The 21420-nt window shown below is 34.4% G+C and overlaps 1 protein-coding gene and 1 long non-coding RNA gene across 3 annotated transcripts; both read right to left on the reverse strand.

Annotated features, from left to right (window-relative positions):
• Nucleotides 1-8560: 8560 nt before the first annotated feature.
• LOC128195786 (uncharacterized) lies at nucleotides 8561-9492 on the reverse strand. Its single transcript, XR_008247652.1, has 2 exons — nucleotides 9057-9492; nucleotides 8561-8932 (listed from the first exon to the last, which is right to left on the reverse strand). It is a non-coding gene; the product is annotated as an uncharacterized LOC128195786 (long non-coding RNA).
• A 3598-nt stretch (nucleotides 9493-13090) lies between these two features.
• LOC108318783 (prolycopene isomerase, chloroplastic) lies at nucleotides 13091-20766 on the reverse strand. Of its 2 annotated transcripts, none has more exons than XM_052874440.1 (13): nucleotides 20187-20766; nucleotides 19450-19656; nucleotides 19259-19358; nucleotides 17727-17809; nucleotides 17335-17391; nucleotides 16354-16506; nucleotides 16194-16272; nucleotides 15917-16065; nucleotides 15690-15824; nucleotides 15468-15581; nucleotides 14302-14412; nucleotides 14092-14200; nucleotides 13091-13402 (listed from the first exon to the last, which is right to left on the reverse strand). In XM_052874440.1, exons 1-13 carry the CDS (start codon nucleotides 20634-20636, stop codon nucleotides 13329-13331), a joined length of 1821 nt encoding a protein of 606 aa, XP_052730400.1. In that variant the 5' UTR covers nucleotides 20637-20766; the 3' UTR covers nucleotides 13091-13328. The 2 variants fall into 2 exon arrangements, with proteins under 2 accessions (XP_052730400.1, XP_052730401.1); XM_052874441.1 differs by having other exon boundaries at nucleotides 19450-19690; nucleotides 20187-20326.
• Between the last annotated feature and the right edge of the window lie 654 nt (nucleotides 20767-21420).

A 21420-nucleotide genomic window follows, 5' to 3' on the forward strand; every position in this document is an offset into this window, starting at 1 on the left:
TCTGACTGTTCTCTATATTTGAATGTTGACGTCTTTATTATATAATATTGGTTATTATATAATCGGGATGTTACATGTAAGGTTTCAAAAAAAAAAAAAATAATAATAATAATAATTTTGACGAGCGTCGGTGGAGTCCACGTGGCAAGCGGCGAGCGCGACACCTCAGAGCGCACATGGACGACAGCGGCGCCCGACAGCCACTAACGGACGCCCACTGTCGAACGTGGAGCTGAGTCAGAACCGGTAGTGGAAAGCGTTAGTGAGATACACGTGTCCGCCTGCGAATGGACGTCCGTTCAGCACGAGTCAGATTTCAGAAATGGAATACACGTGTCCGGCTCAGAATGAGCGACCGTCCGGTATGGGCTGAAGTGGAGCGCACTGGTGGAGTGGAGACGTGCATCCTGCTGAGTGGGGCGGAATATTCCCACCCCCTTTACACGCGCCTCTCAGTTTTAATTCTGAGAGATCTCCCTCTTCACCCTCTTTCCTGGACCTCTGAGCATTCTCTCTTCATTTCCTCTGCACCTTCTCTCTAAGAACCACCGTTAATCCTCCTCCGTTTAGCATTCCTGCACAACTGAAGGACGCTCGGCGTAGAACTTCCAGGGAGAATGTTCGGCTAAGTAAAGCTGGTAAGTCCTCCCTTCATTCTGACGTTCGTCCTCCGTGCATGAAAACTCAGTTTTGAGTTGTACGTTCGTTATTTTCTTAGAGTAGAGTGGTTCTGATTTTTGGTATTGGGGTTCGTTCGTATAGTGGATTAACGAGCGTTGGCGATAAGGATTTGAGTGGAGAGCGTCTGTGTGCGTCTGAGAACGTTCGTTCATTTTCCAGGTAAGGGAAGCTTATTTAATTTAACTGGTTTGATGTATGTTGTATGAACATTCGTTATTTACATGAATATGATGCATGAGGTTACTGTGATTAAGTTGCATGAACGTTCGTGTTGAATGAGTGAAAATGAAATATGATTGAATTTATGTATGAAGCATGAAATACATGAGATTTTGATGATCTGGATCGTATGAGATATGGGATTTGATTTTTGGTATGAACGCATGAAATCTATGAGTATGAATGACAAAAGATGAATTGGAATATGAATGAATATTGAATAAGAACTCTCCCTATGAACATATACATTCGTTGCTGAACGGTCCTTGACCGTTCGGTTTTCCTGTTAAAGTAGCAGAAGTGGGATTCGTTCATTTGGAAGGATCCCTTGTTGAGGACGAGCGTCCTCGTGTCTAAAGACTATGCTTGAGCGTTCGGCCAAGCACTGTTGTAAATGGTATGCTTTGATAAATTCCCTTCTGTTGTATGCATATGTGAAACAGTATATTTTACACTCGTAATACTTCTTCAAAGGTCCCTTAGTTTAATTACCAAGTTCTATTAATTTAAGTTATTGAACGTTCGGTCTCACACCGGACGATCGTACTGGAAAGCGTTCGGTCTTACACTGAACGTACGCTCAAACTGACGCCCGGTCTTATATCGAGCGTTCGTTATAAATGAGGCTCGGTCTTATTCTGAGTGCTCGCTCTAATTGGTGCTCGGTCTCACACTGAGCGTTCGTTCTAATTGGTGCTCGGTCTCATACTGAGCGTTCGTCCTAATGGTGCTCGGTTTGAACTGAGCGTTCGTCCTAGAATGGGGCTCGGTATTGTACTGAGCGCTCGTTCTCAACGGTGTTCGGTATTATACTGAACGCTCGTTCAAAATGAGGCTCGGCCTTATGCTGAGTGTTCGTCCTAAATGACGCTCGGTATTATTTTGAGCGCTCGTTCTCTTTTCCTGCGAAATAACGTTCGTCCAATGAACAGTACCTTACTCGGCCATTCCTGAACGTAACTGTTTTTCTGCCGTTCGTACTTTAATACGAACGAGCGTCCTTCTGGTCTCACTTGCAGCGTTCGTCCTCGGTCTTTGGGGACAGAACGTTCGGTTTTGGTGGATTCCTTATGAATGATGAAAATGATTATGGAATGATATATGGTGAATGATGAACAGTGAAAGAGATGAATTGAAAGTATGCATGTATGATAAATAGTGAACGATGAACAATATTTGAGATGATATGAAAGTTATGAATATTAAACGAGCGTTCCAGGCAGGAACAACTCATGGTTGAATGTTGAAAGTTGTAAAGTATGACTGTGGATAGTTAATGCTGGCTGTTCGATCCTTATGTTCCGTGAGTGCTCGTTCTCAAGTAGAGGACGCACGTCATGCGTGGGAACGGCAGGAGGTCGACGTCCCTAGGGGTACTTCGGACGGAACAGACTAACCTCGGGTGGCAGCTGATGAGAATGCCAGTTACCACACCACCCGGGTGCGTGAACGCCTGTAACTACACAGTATTCATACAGTCCGGACAGTCAGTCGTGTTGAGTTTTATTTTGTACGTGAGTTAAATTATGTGATGTATGATGAATGCGTACATTGATATGCGTGTGTGAAATGAACTGTTTGCTGGGACTTATATATTGATGCATGAGTTAAATTATGTAAGCTTACCCTTTCGTTTTCCTTGTGTTGTCCATTGTCCTTGTACGTCCGTCTTGTCATTGCAATGATCATCCGTGTGGATGTGAGCAGATGGAGACGAGCGGTTGGAAGAGGTGCTGAATGAAGAGAACCTGATTGAAGTTGAAGTGAAGACCGAGCGGTGAAACGCTCGGCCAGAAGTTTAAGTGTTTATTGAAGTGGTCGTTCGACCACCTTTTTCCTTTAGTTTTTGTATGTTCAACCGTTCGGTAATTTTGTGTGTAAACCGTTCGGTCAGTTTCCGTTTACGTTCGGCTTGATTGGTAATTCTTGTTGAAGACGTGCGGTGTTGCGCGTCCGTTCTTTTATGTAAGACTGTACTCAAGGACGTTCGTCCTTGAGCGCTTGTTCATTTCTTCCTTTTTTTGTTTTTAGTTGGAAAACTGTATTGAATTATTATTAAATGTGATTTTTCTGATTTTATGGTTTAATTCTGTATTTTTGGGATGTCACATTACACATAGTATACTTGGTATCTAAAGAGTAGACATAACAATAATTTTAGCAATATATATATATATATATATATATATATATATATATATATATATATATATATATATATATATATATATATATTTTATATAAAGATTCTAGCCTAGTTAAGTTGATTAAGCCTTTCTGAAATGACAATTCTCAAGAAATCATCAACAAAAATGTTTGATTTAACCCAAAAAAAAAAGGTTTAATCATTCACTAAGTCCCTATTTTCGCATGGAATCTCAATTTGGTCCCTTTCTTTCTGGAAATATCAATTGGGTCCCAAATTTATGAAAATTGCAACAAATAGATCCTTTCCGTTAAATAGGGTCCAACGGCGTTACAGTGTGTTTGACGTGGCACGCTGGTTCGAACTTGTTATCTGACGTGGTTGATTCAGATGCTGTCAAGGGCATTTTTGAGATACAACAGTTCCCTCCCGTTTCAGATGCTGTCAAGGGCATTTTTGAGATTCCCTCCAAAATACAACATTAGATCACCGCCATGGACCCTGCCCTCCGGCAGATTAAAGTCTAGGCCTTTCTGAGCAGTGCTGCAACCTGCGGCTGAGCTGTGACAGTTTCTGTCGTGGTCTGGCTTCTTAGCAGTCAAGAAGTTGGAATAAGATGGTGATTTCATTGAAAGCGGAACTAACACCTCCTTCGGTATGAGGTGTCTTTGTGCTGGAGTTTCCATAGAATCATTGGAGTCAGACACAACACTGACGCTTGAGGAAGAATTGTTCTCAAAACTGCTACAGGCAGTGGAAGCAGCAGCTACAAGACCGCGGAAAAGTCCAGGAGCAATCATGCCCTTGTTCACACTTTCCATCTCCCCAGCTACATCGCTTTCCTCTGCCATGGGCCTTGCAAAAGTCTGTGCTCCCTTGAGCACTTTTCCCACAACCTTCAAACCTGCATCGCTTACCCCCACCATGCCTAACGCAACAGTCGGTACGACCACGTGCACTCTTGGTGCAACCTGCAACAACACACCTCTTCCCACCACCATGAGCAACACAAAAGTTTGTGCCTCCATGTACACTTTTGGGGCGCATGGAGCAACGACAAGATGAAGGTCCTAGAAATCGCAATCCCTAATTCGATCTGCACGAAACCTCAGTCCCCAATTTCGTTTAAAACAATTCTTTTCTTTTTACTTAAAAAATTTTCAATATCCACGTGCTTCACTGCTGCTGCTTGAATCAACCACGTCAGATAACAAGTTCGAACCAGCGTGCCACGTCAAACACACTGTAACGCCGTTGGACCCTATTTAACGGAAAGGATCTATTTGTTGCAATTTTCATAAATTTGGGACCCAATTGATATTTCCAGAAAGAAAGGGACCAAATTGAGATTCCATGCAAAAATAGGGACTTAGTGAATGATTAAACCAAAAAAAAATTGCTTTTAATTCAGATGTTTACTGATTTGGAATTAATTGTCCACTTGATTGACATATTAGGTGAGTAATCACCACCCATATGATTGGTATGCAATATTAACTATTTAATAAATAGTTCAACCTAATCTATTTAATAAAATATTAGGATTAAACCTCTAAAATTATTAATTAAGATCAATCACTGTCAAAAAAATATATAAGTCGACTATTTAAAATATATGTCATTCACTCTTATTTGTAAGATAAAAAGAATACACAATATACAAGTTAAATATATGACTGGTTCAATTTTTCATTTTTTTTAAAATAAAGTCTAGATGCATATGGAGACTTTTTACTACATTTTATATTAAATGAGTTTTTCATATTTAGTAACTTTTATTGATTTAAATTTAAAAATTAAACTTTATAGTTATACATTTCTTTTTTATATTTCTAGAAATAATCATTAGTTGTTTATATTTTTAAGATGTAATTAGACTTTTTTTTAGATAATAAATTTTGAATAAAATTTGTGTAAACCAAGCTAATTTGAGTTTTGATGATTAAAAATAAAAGTAAACTATGCTAAATATTTATACTGAAGTATACATTTTCATTTTATACAAATAGATTAAGATTTTAAACTGGAGATATCAATATACATGATAATGTCTAACGTAAATGTATTTTGAAACCAGAGAATATGCAAAATGTGAAATCGTCACATGCATGAAGACTTCACTTAAAAAAAATTAAAGTCCTCATATACTTGGATAGCTGTATTTTCAAAGATATAGACGAGTTTTTATATAATAAAAAAGTTAAAAAATATGAAAGTAATTTTTGTGTGAGAAAACCTACAAAATATAACTTGAAATTATAGATTTTCGTTGCAAATCTATCGGCATGTTCCTGAAATTATGCAGAAATTGTTCTGATCCTGATAAAAGTTTGATTATTTTATTCAATTCATTGGAAAAATTCATTAATTTTTTTTTCTTTTTTGTATATTTTCATACATATTTCCCTTTATATATAAACTTGAGGTGTCTTAAGAAAAACTAAAAAATAAAAAATAAAAATTTCTCCATCTCTTATTATTCGTCTTTTGTGGCAATTTCATGATAAATGTGTAAAATAATTAAAGATTATATTTTATAATTTTCAAAATATAGTAATTAATATTGTCTTGAACTTTTAAAATTATAAATAGGTTTAATCATTCACGAAGTCCCTATTTTCGTGTGGAATCTCAATTTAGTTCATTTGTTTATGGAAATCTCAATTCGGTCCCAAATTTATGAAAATTGCAACAATTGGATCCTTTCCGTTAAATTTTCTGCAACGGCGTTAGTGTGTGTTTGACGTGGCACGCTGTAGTCAGTTTGTTAACTGACGTGGCTGACTAAAGGAGGGGCAGGTCAAGCACGTGAATGATTAAACCTTTTTGCGTTATACCACTCTCGCCGTTATACCACTCTTTGCAAACCAAAGAAACCGAGCTTTTGTCCTTTTGAGATTTTAACATCCCTATAATTCTTTCCAATACCTCATAAGGAAAAGTGGAGTTTGATTTTGGATTATCCCTCTTTCTCCAACACTCCATCTTCAACTCAAGAATAGAGAGACAAGAAAAGAGCCAAATTTTTCGACACCGTGTGGATCAACAATGAGATTTTTAAGCAGCCACCTTGTCAAATTATGGTAAAGAAACCATGAAAAAGGAAGACTCAAACAAAGTGAACTTAAGGAGCAGAAAAAGAAACGGGTACAAGGAAAAGGATTTGCAGAGAGCAGCAAATTGTCAATGACAATAAATAATTCCCAAAAAGAAAGTGTAAAAGAGTGAAAGAAAAGAAAGAAATTTGCTGAGTGAACTCTCCAAAGTTGAAAAAGAACCTGTTGCTATGTACCGTTCACTGTTGACTGCAAAGGTACCTGCTTTCAGCCATGTTTTCTCTTTGAACACAAGAAAACAACAGAATTTAAGAGCATTCGGAACTGAAACAAAAATTTGGAGACCCAAATGAGCTTGATGGAATCTGCTATCCGTTAAGAGGTGGAAGGAGATCCAGAAGGTATATATTTATACGGGTGTATGTGAGAGGAGGAAGGAGAGAGAAAAGGTTAGGTCGCTGAAAATTGGGATCTTTTTCCCTGTACAGAAACTTCTCAAATCACTTATATCCGATGATGACGATAATTGCACACACTCTGTCAAGGTCAACTTGGATTAAACCCTAAATCCCCAAAATGATACCCCAATTTGTGAAATGGAATGAACGGTGGACGAACCCTAAAAATACTCAGAAGAATCTCAATCCCTAATTCGATCAAATAAAAATCTAAATCCCAAGTTTGGTTTAAAACTTTCATTTTCTGTTTACTTAAAAAATTTTATTATCCACGTACTTCAGCTGCCCCTGCTTCAGTCAGCCACGTTAGTTAAGAAACTGACTACGGCGTGCCACGTCAAACACACACTAACGACGTTGGAGACAATTTAACAGAAAGGATCCAATTGTTGCAATTTTCATAAATTTGGGACTCAATTGAGGTTTCCAGAAACAACGGGAATAAATTGAGATTCCACACGAAAATAGGAATTTCGTGAATGATTAAACCTTGTAAATAGTAGGGAACAACATTTTACTAAAAACTGATAGTAAAAGGTGTGAAGGTAGCAATTGCTGGTGAAATCTCATCCATTTAAACAAAAATTTTCATAAATGAATTCATTAACAGTATCGGTGAACTTTAATATCTATAAAATGAATTCAAAACAAAATGAGTATCTCATGATTATGCTAAACCCACTAAAAACACTGGGAATAACAAAGGCTAGAAAAATTTATTCTGGATATTCAAGTTCTCCGTCCATATCCAATTCGACAAAGCCTTCTTTTCTTGTCGCCATCGCTTTTTTCATTATTTGAAGGCTTAGACTTATGTCAGAAAACCTTTTCTTCAATATATTTTGTTGCTTCTGTAAATGATTCTTTCGGTTCTCCAGTATGTTGATATTTGCTTCCATTTCTTTTACCTTGCGAAACTCTTAACGTGATTTCTCATCTCCATAGCAGAATCAACATATGGCTGGAGCCGGTTAAAATTAAAACATTGAAGTTCTTCCCATGCTACTTGTAGATGATCACATTTCTCATCATTCATATATCTGATTTGGGTTAAATATGTTTTTAGTCCCTAAGTTATTGGTCGTTTTTGGTTTTCGTCCCTCTTTCAAAATAAGGTACAATTTGGTCCTCATTCTTTTCGAAACGTTCGTTTTAGTCCTCAAAACTTTGGTTTTAGTCCTCATTTTGTTGACTAAATGAGGACCAAATTTTTAGCGGTGTTAGTTTTCGAGGAGTTAAGAAAATTCGCATATCGCACCAGTACATTTGCGCTGAGTGAATTAATGAAGTTAAGTGGCTTTAAAAGACGTGACAGAAAGACAGAAACATTCTTCTAACAGAAGTTCTGGACAAAAAAAAAAGAAACGAAAACATCTCAGGAACTTCCGGAGACTACTTCAAGGCATCAAGACACCATTTTTGTAAGGGATTGCTTCAAATGTGTACGTTTAGATGACTAGGAGTAGTTTTTCTTTCGTTGGAATTGGATGTAATGAATTTACTCCGGTGTAATTTTCTTGTTTAATCAAAAACTTGTAACTTTTTGGCAAGTATACCAAATCGTTCCAAGTAATATAGAGTAAGTTCAAAGTATCATTCTCCTATGGGACTTGTGCAACACATGACAATTCTTTCTTTTATAACTCAATTAGACATAAAAGAAACTTTGTTGGAATTGGGTTCATGAATCATATGAAGATAAAACTCTGTACAATATATTATTATTTCATTCAAACATTCACATCAAGGCATACTAGTCCTAATCCCTTAGCAATTAGTTCTAAATTAATATATCAAAATGCTAATTCCTTAGTCAATTTAACATACAATTTGCATTAAGTCCGATGTTAAGAATGACCAAGTTATTGAGTCTATCTCTAGATCCCAAATCACTTAGGTGCTCTATCTATGTCCATGTTCAAAGTTACTTTCCAGTAATCAGAAACATTCAAATAACATTATATTTCCATATAATGATAGTAAATTCAAGAAAGAGCATATGAACGAACAACGATATATTAAACAAGAAAATTACACCAGAGTAAATTCATTACATCCAATTCCAACGAAAGAAAAACTACTCCTAGTCATCTAAACGTACACATTTGAAGCAATCCCTTGCAAAAATGGTGTCTTGATGCCTTGAAGTAGTCTCTGGAAGTTCCTGAGATGTTTTCGTTTCTTTTTTTGTCCGGAACTTCTGTTAGAAGAATGTTTCTGTCTTTCTGTCACGTCTTTTAAAGCCACTTAACTTCATTAATTCGCTCAGTGCAAATCAAATGTACTGGTGCACTATGCGAATTTCCTTCTTCTGGCAGTGCGAATTTTGGCTTTCGCTTTGCGAAAATTGGCTGACAGTCTAAATAATATTCCTGTACAATATTTTACATAACAATTTACTATTATAACTTTTCAACAACATGAATAATTATAAGATTGAGCTTATTTATAAGTATAAAAACAATTCATTTTCACACTTATCAAAAACCTACTTACCTCAACGGCAAGGGAAGAAAGACAACCCAAAACCTCCACCAAGATGATTTAGACAAGCTCGCTCACATGCACAAACCACACCACACTCCAGCAAGACCCCTCCAAGAACAACCCTCGAACAACAACTCTGTAAGAAGAACAAACACATCACAGCAAGTGGAAGCCCATCCTCGATGACAATCGGTGAAACTCATCGTTTAACTGCGAAACCAAGCGCTGAACCAACCTTTGCGATGGACGAACTCCGATGACGATTGTGACACACCCAATCACGGGCACATGATTTCGACACAGCCAATCACCAACACGGTGACTGACGGTCACGCTAGCTGATGGAGAGGGCTCTGCTAGTGAAATGCTGGTGAACGAAGGGGAATGATGGTAAGAATCGAACTCTCGAAGAAAGAAAGAGAAAGTGTTTGGCTCGAAAAATGAAAAACTCCCTTATTTGAATGATTAAAGACTCTTTACCTAAATCTATCTTTAGATTTCTTTATTCATTTCTTGGATTAGGAGATATTAAATTTCTTTCCGTAGAAGATAATGAAACATTTCCACTTCAACAAGACGCTAGTGTAAATTTCTTAGTCTTTAACTATAAAAACAAAATAAAATGTAGTCAATTCAACCAAACCTAATTATATATATATATATATATATATATATATATATAATATTTAATTAATTTAATTTAAATTTAAAAATAATATCTCTAATTTGATGTGAGAAAATACTAATATTTTATACCATCTATATCTATTAGAATAAAATCAACAAAACATATTTATAAATAAATTTGGTATCGATTAATTAGTTAAGTTATGAAATCATATATTATAAATGTTTTACAAAACTTTTTTTTACAAAAGTAAAAGTTAAGGAATTTTCTCACGAAAAACATTAATATAATTTTGATCATTTCTACAATATAAATACTACTTATATCACACATATGAGAAAATATGTAACACGCATTTCAATCGAAAATATTTTTATTCTTTTCTTAAATTATAATTGAATTATATTTTTGTTATTATTTATTTCACTTTACTAATCTTTATCTATATCTTTATCTTATTTTTATATAATTATTATTATTTATTTTGATTATTTTTTTAATAATTTTTATAATATTCATATAAAAATTTGATATAATGTATGAAAAAAAAATTAAGTTTGTCTCTGTTGTACCTTAGTTATAAAAAACAATTTTTTAAATAAATGTCTAAATAGGTTGAAATCATAATTTATTTTATTGAAAAGGTTACTTTTCTGAAATGAAAAAGTTTAAACAGCATAGTATACTTGGTATCTAAAGATTAGACATAACAATAATTTTAGCAATATAATATATATACATATATATATATATATATATATATATATATATACATTTTATATAAAGATTCAACAATACTAATACTTTTAATTGTTACATCAAATCCTTTTCTATATATTTAAAGTTGTTGAAAGTACTAAGAACATTAAGAACACCAAATGGTGCACCGAGGTAGCTAGAGCTTCTGGCTTTTTTGATTAGTCTTGTGAATATTGTATTTCACTTAGCATTAGTGTGACATCCGGCACTGATGAAGGCGGGGAGTGATCGTCGATGCAAGAGACACGAAGTGCAAGGGGCACTGACAAGGAGCGGTTCCTGGCAGGCTTTCAGTGGAAGAGGCACATGGACGAATCGAACATACATTGGAATGAGAGGGATCTAGAGACTGTATAGGTATGAGACTATACATTTGAAGGATATCTTAAAGGGATTGATTTGGCTACTCATATCACCAAATGCATTTGCTTTTTGGTAGCCTACCTCATAAGAACTCCATGGTTAAGCGTGCTTAGCCTGGAGTAATTTAGGGATAGGTGACCTTCTGGGAAGTTTTCCCAGAAAGTGTGCGAGTGAGGACAAAGCACATTGGCAATCGATATTCCCTATAAGTTGTCGGGGCGTTACAAGTGGTATCAGAGCCTAACCTCTCCCAGTACGGTGTGGTGAGGACAAAGCACATTGGCAATCGATATTCCCTGTAAATTGTCGGGGCATTACAAGTGGTATTAGAGCTTAACCTCTTCTTTTCCAGTAAGGTGTGGTTTGAGAATGAATTAGACGAAAACTGGTGAACATGTGACATCCGAACATTGGAAAAAGATAAGTGACTTTCAAGTTTTCCCCAAAAGTGTGCGAGTGAGGACTGACACCTGACGAAAGCCCTTCAGAAAAGTTTTCCAAAATAAATTGCCGGAAAGTTACAATGGTGAAACACATCAATAGTGCAAGCAATCACATGTTATGATCATAGGCGCAGCTTTATCTGAAGAATTCATATACTTGTTTTGGAGAGATTCTTAACTCTGCAACAATGTTTAATTGACTGAAGTTTATCCATTTGCTATGATTCTAGCCTAGTTAAGTTGATTAAGCCTTTCTGAAATGACAATTCTCAAGAAATCATCGACAAAAATGTTTGATTTGACCAAAAAGAAAATTGCTTTTAATTCAGATGTTTACTAATTTGGAGTTTATTGCCCACTTGATTGACATATTAGGTGAGTATATCACCACCCATAAGATCGGTATTCAATATTAACTATTTAATAAATAGTTCAATCTAATCTATTTAATAAAATATGATCTAATTCTATCCCTTGATATTAACTATGTTAGTATGGAACTTAAAAACAAACACTGAATTGTTTCAATTTGTTAAAAATTAGAATCCAATTAAGATGAAAGAAAAATATAAAGAATCTATTTGAGAAAAGTTGTCAGGATTAAACCTTAAAAATATTATTTGAACCTCTAAAATTATTAATTAAGATCAATCACTGTCAAAAAAATATATATGTCGACTATTTAAAATATATGTCAAATTCACTCTTATTTGTAAGATAAAAAAAATACACAATATACAAGTTAAAGAAAGCTTTATATATATGTCTTGTGTATTGAAATGTTCAAGGTTGTTTAGAATTTACAAATGTAATATTTTTCTAAAAAAAAAATTACGGTCATCTACTTGTACATTAAACTGTGAAAAAACCACAATTTTTAAGATGAACTTATTTTTTCAAAACAAAAGTTGCCATGTATATGACTGGTTCAATTTTTCATTTTTTTTAAATAAAGTCTAGATGCATATGGAGACTTTTTACTACATTTTTTATTAAATGAGTTTTTCATATTTAGTAACTTTTATTAATTTAAATTTAAAAATTAAACTTTATAGTTATACATTTCTTTTTTATATTTCTAGAAATAATCATTAGTTGTTTATATTTTTAAGATGTAATTAGACTTTTTTTTAGATAATAAATTTTGAATAAAATTTGTGTAAACCAAGCTAATTTGAGTTTTGATGATTAAAAATAAAAGTAAACTATGCTAAATATTTATACTGAAGTATACATTTTCATTTTATACAAATAGATTAAGATTTTAAACTGGAGATATCAATATACATGATGATGTCTTAACATAAATGTATTTTGAAACCAGAGAATATGCAAAATGTGAAATCGTCACATGCATGAAGACTTCACTTAAAAAAATTAAAGTCCTCATATACTTGGATAGCTGTATTTGCAAAGATATAACTTGAAATTATAGATTTTCGTTGCAAATTTATCGGCATGTTCCTGAAATTATGCAGAAATTGTTCTGATCCTGATAAAAGTTTGATTATTTTATTCAATTCATTAAAAAAAATTCATTAATTTTTTTTTCTTTTTTGTATATTTTCATACATATTTCACTTTATATATATATATATATATATATATATATATATATATATATATATATATATATATATATATATATATATATATATAAACTTGAGGTGTCTTAAGAAAAACTAAAAAATAAAAAATGTGAATAAGTTCTGCATTAAATTTTACTTGGTGGCAGATAAGGTGGTAAAGTTCTAAGGAGTATTATTATTAATAAAGTAAAAAAAAAAATATTTGTATATCATAGACGACTATTACTTAAGAAAATAATCAGTATTAAATGTTACCAATAGTTACTTGAATCACTTATAATAAATTATTGTCAAAACCATCACATTTGATTTATACATTGTAAGCTTATTTATTTTGCACCCTCCAAATTATTTTTTTCCCAAGCTATGGCACTCCATGGATTGAGTTGCAACTGACACCACCTATCTTCTGTGGCAAACTGCTGAGTCTTGAACATTGAGGAGGAAATCTGCAGTGAAACAATGGTGTGATCAAACAAAAGCTGCCATGTATTAAATCTCATGCCATTGTTCTTATCCAACCAAGCAACCGAAGCAGCATGGAATCCAACACAGGTGACTTTTTCTCCAGCCCTATTTGAAAGAACAACAAAATAACATAAGTGTAAGAAAAATGAAATGAAATTATATCCACCATTCTCAGCAAGAGCAGTTCACTGTTATATACTATGAGACAAACACATGTTCAATACCATTGGTATTGTCCATGTTGTTCTCAAATTAGAATCAATATTTCACCTCAGTAATATGCATTGATATTTAATAGAATCCTTCATTATGCAACTTATTACAGGAACACTAAATATGATTAGTGTTAAATCTCATATCAACTAGACATAAAATTATTTTATAATATATAAGTAACTGCAAACCTTACTTATAAGTTGGTTTTGCATGAATAAGTTACATTTAAAGTTCAATTTTTAGAGTTATGGATTTATGCATTAGAGTCTATCACATCAACTAAACTAAAGATAAGACCAATTTACATGTTAGATTTAAAATCTACTTTTTAATAATTACAAAGCAGTACTAATATTGCTTCTTATAGAAATACCAACTCTATGCATTTAAAGGAATGCTTACAAATGTTTGCTATTACTACCATTTTGAGGAACAACACAATAGTATTCCTTCACACTATCTGTAAGGGTATACAACAATTTCGGAATGCTTGAACTTTTTGCATATTAGCATTATGTAAGGGTTTGCCAGAATTTGGAGGACTGTTTGCTATTATGTGAAGGAGTGTTTTGTCTTACCAATATCTGCAGCTACTCGGTGAGCACACATAACTCCGGAGAAAGCTACAGCAATAACACCTTGTCCAGGGAAGCAGCTATCACCAACACAATAAAGACCAGCTATGCCCTGCAAGTTTTATATGTTTGTAACTTGCTTTAAGCAGAGCATTGTGAAAGCATAGCAGAATATTTTCTATAACTGAACCAGTTATTCGTTTAAGGACCTACTGTTGTATTAAATGGCATTCCCAATAACCCCTTTGGTGTTCCACGTGGCATTGGGCCGTACGTCCCCTTGTCACGAGCTAGGTATCGCCTGTGTGTCTTTGGTGTCCCTACCTGTAGCAAGGCTTAAGATTTCAGAAAACATACATATAATAAAAAAGCATAAGAACCAAACGCCAAAGAATATCTAAGCATGATAGTTTCCTCCATCTATGCAGATACTTCATATGCTTACATGATAGCAAGAATGTTACAAGCATAACAAAAAAGAGCCAGATTTAGAAGAGTCTGGTTGGAATGTGATCCATCCTTGGTCTGTAAAGCTTTCTCTCATCAAGAGGTTGTACTGTGGTCTATTAAAGGTCGTTGGAGGAAATCCATTAAGTTTTGTAGTGGTATTGATTTTAAGGTGTCACATATTTTTCGAGAAGAAAGTCATTGTGCTGATAACCTGGGGAGTTTAGGCCTGTCAGAGAAATGTTTAAATGGTATATGGTTATGCCAGCTTTTATAAGTTTGGACTTTTGTCATAATAGGTTTCTTTTTCCTATGTATAAAGCTTCTTAGCTTGTGTATAGCTTTATAGCTGGCTTGTTTTCTGTTCATGGGTTTTGGTTGGGTCCCCCCATGAGTTCTTTGTATCTTTCTTTTTGTTTTTAATGATATTTTCATGTGATGACAAATGGTATATGTCCTAGGGGTTAGCCTAGCTGAGATGCCAAAGATCATAGTAATGCCTAGCAAGAGTTTTATATAAAAAAAAGGATCTGTCAGGCAGCATTATCCTGAAAGGTAATTGGGGTTTGGATCTTTCAAAAACAAATGTAGTTATACAAACATTTATGTCTAATTATCACCTTTAGCATGATAGAATTTAGGTCCACAAGCAGTCAAATAGACAATAGTTAGTTCTTCTCAAATATTAACACCAGATTTTTCTTTGTCAACAGGAAAATAGCATTACTCAAAGGCTATTATCTGGAGAGATTGGCAAGCCAAAGTAACACAATGCAAGATTTACCAAATAACTGGTAAATGTGGTATTGGACTAATGAAGAGATAAGTAAAATACAATCAAATCTCCTAGATTTATATTTAATTGATTTTCAAACAATAGGAAATCACAGAAATACCATTCAGTATATAAGGTCTGAGGTTATAACCAATACCTCTATAAAATCGATGGATGATCTAAGACCTGGAAACAATTTATTCTCTAATCTGCTTATGATTTCATCGGCTACAAGCTGCTTCTTTGCCTCGTATTCTACTCTTGAGAGACCCTGGTACAGAAAACAGTGACACTAGATATTTTAAGACAAAAACAGATTCTGAAGTCACACAAGCATGCAATGTGAAAGTTTTGAACTTTGTTTATCAGTATTGCCTACCTCCCAGTCCCCCATGGAAGAAGTTGTGAATATATGAAGGATATGGCGACCTTCGGGAGCCAATGATGAATCAAGAACAGTTGGTATACTTAAAAAGATACTTCCATATGAATCCTCTAATTCGGACCAGTTGCTCTAGAGAAGAACCAATGAAATGCATTAAGCTAATATTCATTTTAAGGTACAAGGACTATTAAGAAATTTTAAGTTGAGCAAACTTCAACTACCTCAAGGACAAAATGGTGACAGTCTGTATCTGGTGGTAAAATCTCTGCTTTAACCCCCATGTGAATTGAAAGAAAAGATGGAGCTTTAACATAAACTTTCTGGAAGTTCTCTTCTTCTTTTGGCAGTGGAACACCCTTCAGCAACTTTCCTACAGTGTAACATTATGTGATTTAACTAACTAAGAACTGACGAGGGCAGAGAAACATCACGGAGATTATCAGTAAAATATTCACACAAAATATCTTATAAGAATTCAAATTTGAATTTGAAACCAACCAAATGTATCCCATCTAGTAGCATTTGATATTATGGTTTTGGCAAAGAACTCTCTCCCATCAGCAAGCCTCACACCTACCTGCAAAAAGCATAGTCAGTTCTTGAAGAAAAAATGCTTCTTTCCAAAATGTCATTGTTTCTATTATGAAGTCTCACTTACAGCTTTGCCCTGCTCAATTATAATACCAGTGACATTTGCTTTGTAAACTATCTCACTACCCTGATCAACAAGACCTTTTGCTAAGGACTTTGCAATCCCACCGACACCCCCAAGAGGGTAGTTGATCCCACCAAAGTGTCTGTCACATAGAACCTGGAGGGAAAAAAAGAGTCAGGCCATGCAGGAAATATAGAGCATTTGAGGCCAAGGTGAACTATATAGTACTGCCACCATATTTGAAATAAGTACTTTTATTTTTCACTGTTTTGACTGGCATAACATGAATGTCTAACTCATATATTGTTTAGCAGTCTCCCTGACAGTTCCTCAAGAGGTTGGTATGATTAGTCCCTGAACATGTGGTGAATTTTGGCTTATTCTTAAAAAAGAAATTGTTGCTTTTGGTCCTTATAACTTTTAAAAGTCATGAACAGAGTCCATTTGCTATCTATTGATTTGCTATCTATCATAATACAGAATGCATCTAAGTGGTTGTTGACAATAAGATGCATGTCATGTCAAGTCATCACCAAAATAATTGTAAGGACTGTTTTCTAAAGTTAAATGAATTGTGCGGACCAAATCTAACAACAAAAAATTGGATTAAAACCAATATTCACTACATCTTTAAGGATTAAAAACATATTTAACCCTTTCATCATTTTAAAATCAGTTACGAGTTAGAAAAATAACAGGTCTAACAAACATGACTGATTCTTCATATTAATGGAAGGATGACCTTTACATTTTAAAATTACACACTTAACATTCAAATAAAAAAGATACTGAAATATTTGTATGTTATTAGGACTAAAAGCAGTCAATGTTGGGTCAAATTCCTGCTAGTTCTATTTTTTGCAATCTAATCCTCCATTCATTACAAGCAGAAGCTATGAATGCAAGCATGAAACCTCCTCTCCTAGACAATTTAATAAATGTAATACAAAAATTTAATGAACTGAAAGAATGAAAAAAGGTTACCATGCTAGCATTGATCATTGGTGTCTGTATAGCGTTGACTGTGCTCACTATAAAACACTGCAACAGCATGGATATAAATTACCAATCACGTACCAACAATTGAATAATTAATCAAAGTGTAAATGAGTAGTAACATGACTGCTATCTCAATTGAAAATAGGTTGGACAAAGATACAAAACATGTGGCACAGTTTGCTTAAGACTCAAATGCTATGATGGGACCCACGACAATTGTCCTCAACCTCTTCTATGAGATCCACTAGAATGGATTCCACACTTATTTAGTACATGTTGTCTCTCTTAACACATTGCACTGAGTAACTATTCAAGACACATTTTCCTTAATAAATTCATGAAACTTCAAGCTGAATCAAATAAGTAATCACAGCTACCTCTGCGTCTATGAAAGACAACAAGCTTGGATCTTTAATGTACTTCCGAGCTATGGCTCCAGCATTTTGAGGCAAATAATAGGCTGTCAAAAGATATGTTAAGAAGGTTAATGCCGAAAACATATGAAAAAACTGATAAAAAGCACAAATATGGAGGGAGCTGCAAATGGGTCTTCAATAGCAACCCCTATCAGTTATGTACTATGTACTGTTATTAGGAAATAGGCATGTAATGCTTATTGGTTAACAGAGATAGTCTACCACAAGAATGTTGTAATACACACACTGTTAGAACTATAGAGACAGAACGGGTTTGGAAGGTGTATTATACGAAGAATTTATTTAAGAAGAAATGATTTGTGTGGGTTAGTGGGATACATAAGAGTGTGGCAGTTAGTGAATGTGTGTTTCGGTGCCTTTCTGTTGTTGGCTGAGGGGTCTATTTATTAAGACCAACCTCACTGAGTGGGGGCATTGAGTGTTTTTTGATTTAGGCTGACAGTGAGATCATTGTGGGAAAGGAGCAAACCTCCTTTGTAAACTTTCAAGGTTCTTCTATTACATTTAGTTCACCAACCTTGAGTTGGTGCATTTTCTGTATTTTCTTCTCTTTTTTCTCTGGTTTCCACGAAAGGAAGTTATCACACACACGCCAAGAATGATCGTGGTTCATCACATCCTTTGCTCTAATCTTCTTGACATAGCAAAAGTTTATCAGAAGCTCACATTGATTGAAATCTTCATATAGAATTTTTCATATATACACTATCACAACTTGGTATTGCAATAATTGATGCATTTCAAAGATTTGAGCAAATTAATCACAAATGCTGAGACCCCCCTTAGGAATTAGGAGATCAATATAGGTTTTCTAAAATGCTTGCGTTAGAGAAATTAGTTAAGATAGTTAGAGTGAGTCACTTGAGGCGTTAGTTAGATATATATATAGGAAAGAAGGAGAGGAGAGGGGAAGGAAGTGAATTTTGTAGATTGAGCTTCAGCTCTTTGTGAAGGGGAAACCCTCGGAGTGCTCTCCTATTTTTGTTCTTTTCAGTCTATTAAATAAAAAAACCTTTCTTTTCTTTCTCTTTTCAATTCTTGGTTCCTAACAGTTTGTTTGGTTCAAATTCTCCACCCAGCAAAAAGAACCAGACTATGTACATGAGATGTGATTCTCTAGGTCTAGGGTTCCACTACTTGGAAGATAAAAAACTAATTGGATTGCATAAGCATGTCTTACTCAAATCTTGCTCTGATCTTCATGGTTAGGGTAAAATTTGTTGAGCTAACTAGTTATATGCAGTGGAATTAAGCAACAAACTGCAGAGTTGAGTGATGTATTTGTTCACTTTTTCACCCTTTGCTTCCCTCAACAATTCTTTTAACTCATAAGTTAAAACATACATTCTCCAATCTACCAAAATACAGAAAAGATAAACCAAGTGGAACTAAAAAACAATATTACCTTTGGAATTATAGTTAAGAGTTAAAATTTGTGGCCTTACAGTTTAAAATAAACATGATGAAAGTACCTAGTGTCAAGCATTCCAGGGGCTTCTGAAAAAACTGTCCAAAAAGGTAGAGTGGCTCTTCCAGTGACTTCAACTCCAAGGAATTCAGCGCATTGAAAATCTAGCCATAACACAAAAGCTCTTAAAAGGTAAACTTCAAGGAGAGGCAAAAATGCCTTAAGGGGGCTGCAATCACCTCAATTTAGACAAACCTTCCAGCATTCACTGTAGAATTTAAGAATACCCTCCTTTTCATGCGGAAAGTAACTGGTCAGTTCATCAATGAATTTATCATATTCTTTGTGCACTCGAACAGAAAGGTTATTTGGTAGATGGAAATGAACAGTTGTTGGATCAGGTACTACTTGCATCTGACAACCGACTGCCTCCAACGCTTGTGTTATCAAATTGAGATTACCCTACACAAATTTAAGGCACATGGTGTTCATGATCCTAGGAAGCATACCATTCAACATAAAGAACAATTAGAAGTGTTCGAATCTACTACTGGCTGCTAAGGTATTATTAGAAGATGAGCAAATTACATTTATTTGGAGCTTAATTGATCAAAAGTCAAGCTTCACATAATGAACCAAATCTTTCTTAATATTAAACTAACCAAAAGAGCAAACTAGACGCAATCATTTTGTTCATGAACACCAGGCACCAGCTAAGCACAATAACACTGATGGCAACACAAAATAGAGTGTTGTTTACAAATAAATGTCTCCAAAAAAAATAAAAAATCGAATGCATTGCAACCAGAGTGAAACAGAAAGTCCCTCTCACAAGCAAAGCATCCATATTCCTTCAGCGTAACATTTAGCTCATGAGCTCACCCCTAAAGTTTCTATACCATCCACATTTCATCGCATCAATAATGAAATTAAAGTAAATGATTACACACAAAAAATGGCATGCACCCAAATTAAATAAATAAATAACTGACCTTATCACTGAAACCAAACATGACAGAAGAGCCCACATCAAAAGTATAGCCATCCCTCTGGTAAAATCCAGAGCTTCCACCAGGAATCACATACTTCTCTAAAACCAAAACTCTGGCACCCTTCACTGCCAACTGTGTTCCTGCAACCAACCCTCCAATCCCAGACCCTATAACAATTGCATCAAACTCTTCACCCTTACCCTTCACTCCTCTCTCTGCCACTTCTTCCACATTCAGAGTTGACTTTGAGCACACCACGGACACCCTTTTTCTTCTGAGAGCATTTGAGCAGAACCCAGATGGAAATTCACTCCCTGCATGGTTTCCAGAAGCAAAAGATTGAAACTTTGGCAGAAAGTTTGAACTTTGAGAAGCAGCCCCTGTTGGGAAACGATGAGAAGTGTGGGAAAAGGGGTGACGACAAAGAGAGAGGAAAGGGGAAGTGGTCATGATTAGAAGGAGGAGAAGGTTGTGGTCCGGTGGAAAGTGGAAGTGCGACAAACTGGCATTTGCTTTGGCATGGATGCTGGTAATGTTTTGTAATGGTGTTAATATGTGTGGATTCCACTCACATGTAAATTTGATTCCTGCCGAACACACACAATGTTTGGTTTGTCATTAGTTTATTAGTTTATCCAAAAACTGACAAATTATTAAATTTAATTAATTGAAATGAGAAAAAATCATTAAATTGTTATAAATATTTAATTTAATAAGTGCATGTGTGAATATTCATTATACATTATCACAGTTTATATTTACATTTAATATTATTGAATTATGTGTAATGGTGCACTTATTTTACGTAATTTATAACTAAATAAAGAACTTAAATATATAATTGGTTCCTATCATTTAAATATTTTACATTTTTTCTTAGCTTATTTATTTATTGTGACATGTTTAGGCTTTTAAAAAATTCATTATTGATGTCTGCTTCATACTTCTAAAATATTTTAAATTTAACAGCTTATTATTTAATAATTTTAGCCTAATTTATTTCATATATTTAAGTTTATGATTTATTTTGGTTTATATTGTTTTAATCAATTAAGTTTTAATATTTATTAAATAATTTATTTTAGTTCTTTTATTAAATTAGCCCTAATGTGGTTTAGAAAATGTCATATTTCATTGCACTTTTCTTTGATTTTTTTAGTTTTATTTTTTTTTTGTTGGTTTTCTTTTCTTTGGTGATTATTTTTGCCTCTTCTCCTTTCCTTATCATTCAAAT

Source organism: Vigna angularis, chromosome 3 (genome assembly GCF_016808095.1).
Source record: "Vigna angularis cultivar LongXiaoDou No.4 chromosome 3, ASM1680809v1, whole genome shotgun sequence".
NCBI lineage: Eukaryota > Viridiplantae > Streptophyta > Magnoliopsida > Fabales > Fabaceae > Vigna > Vigna angularis.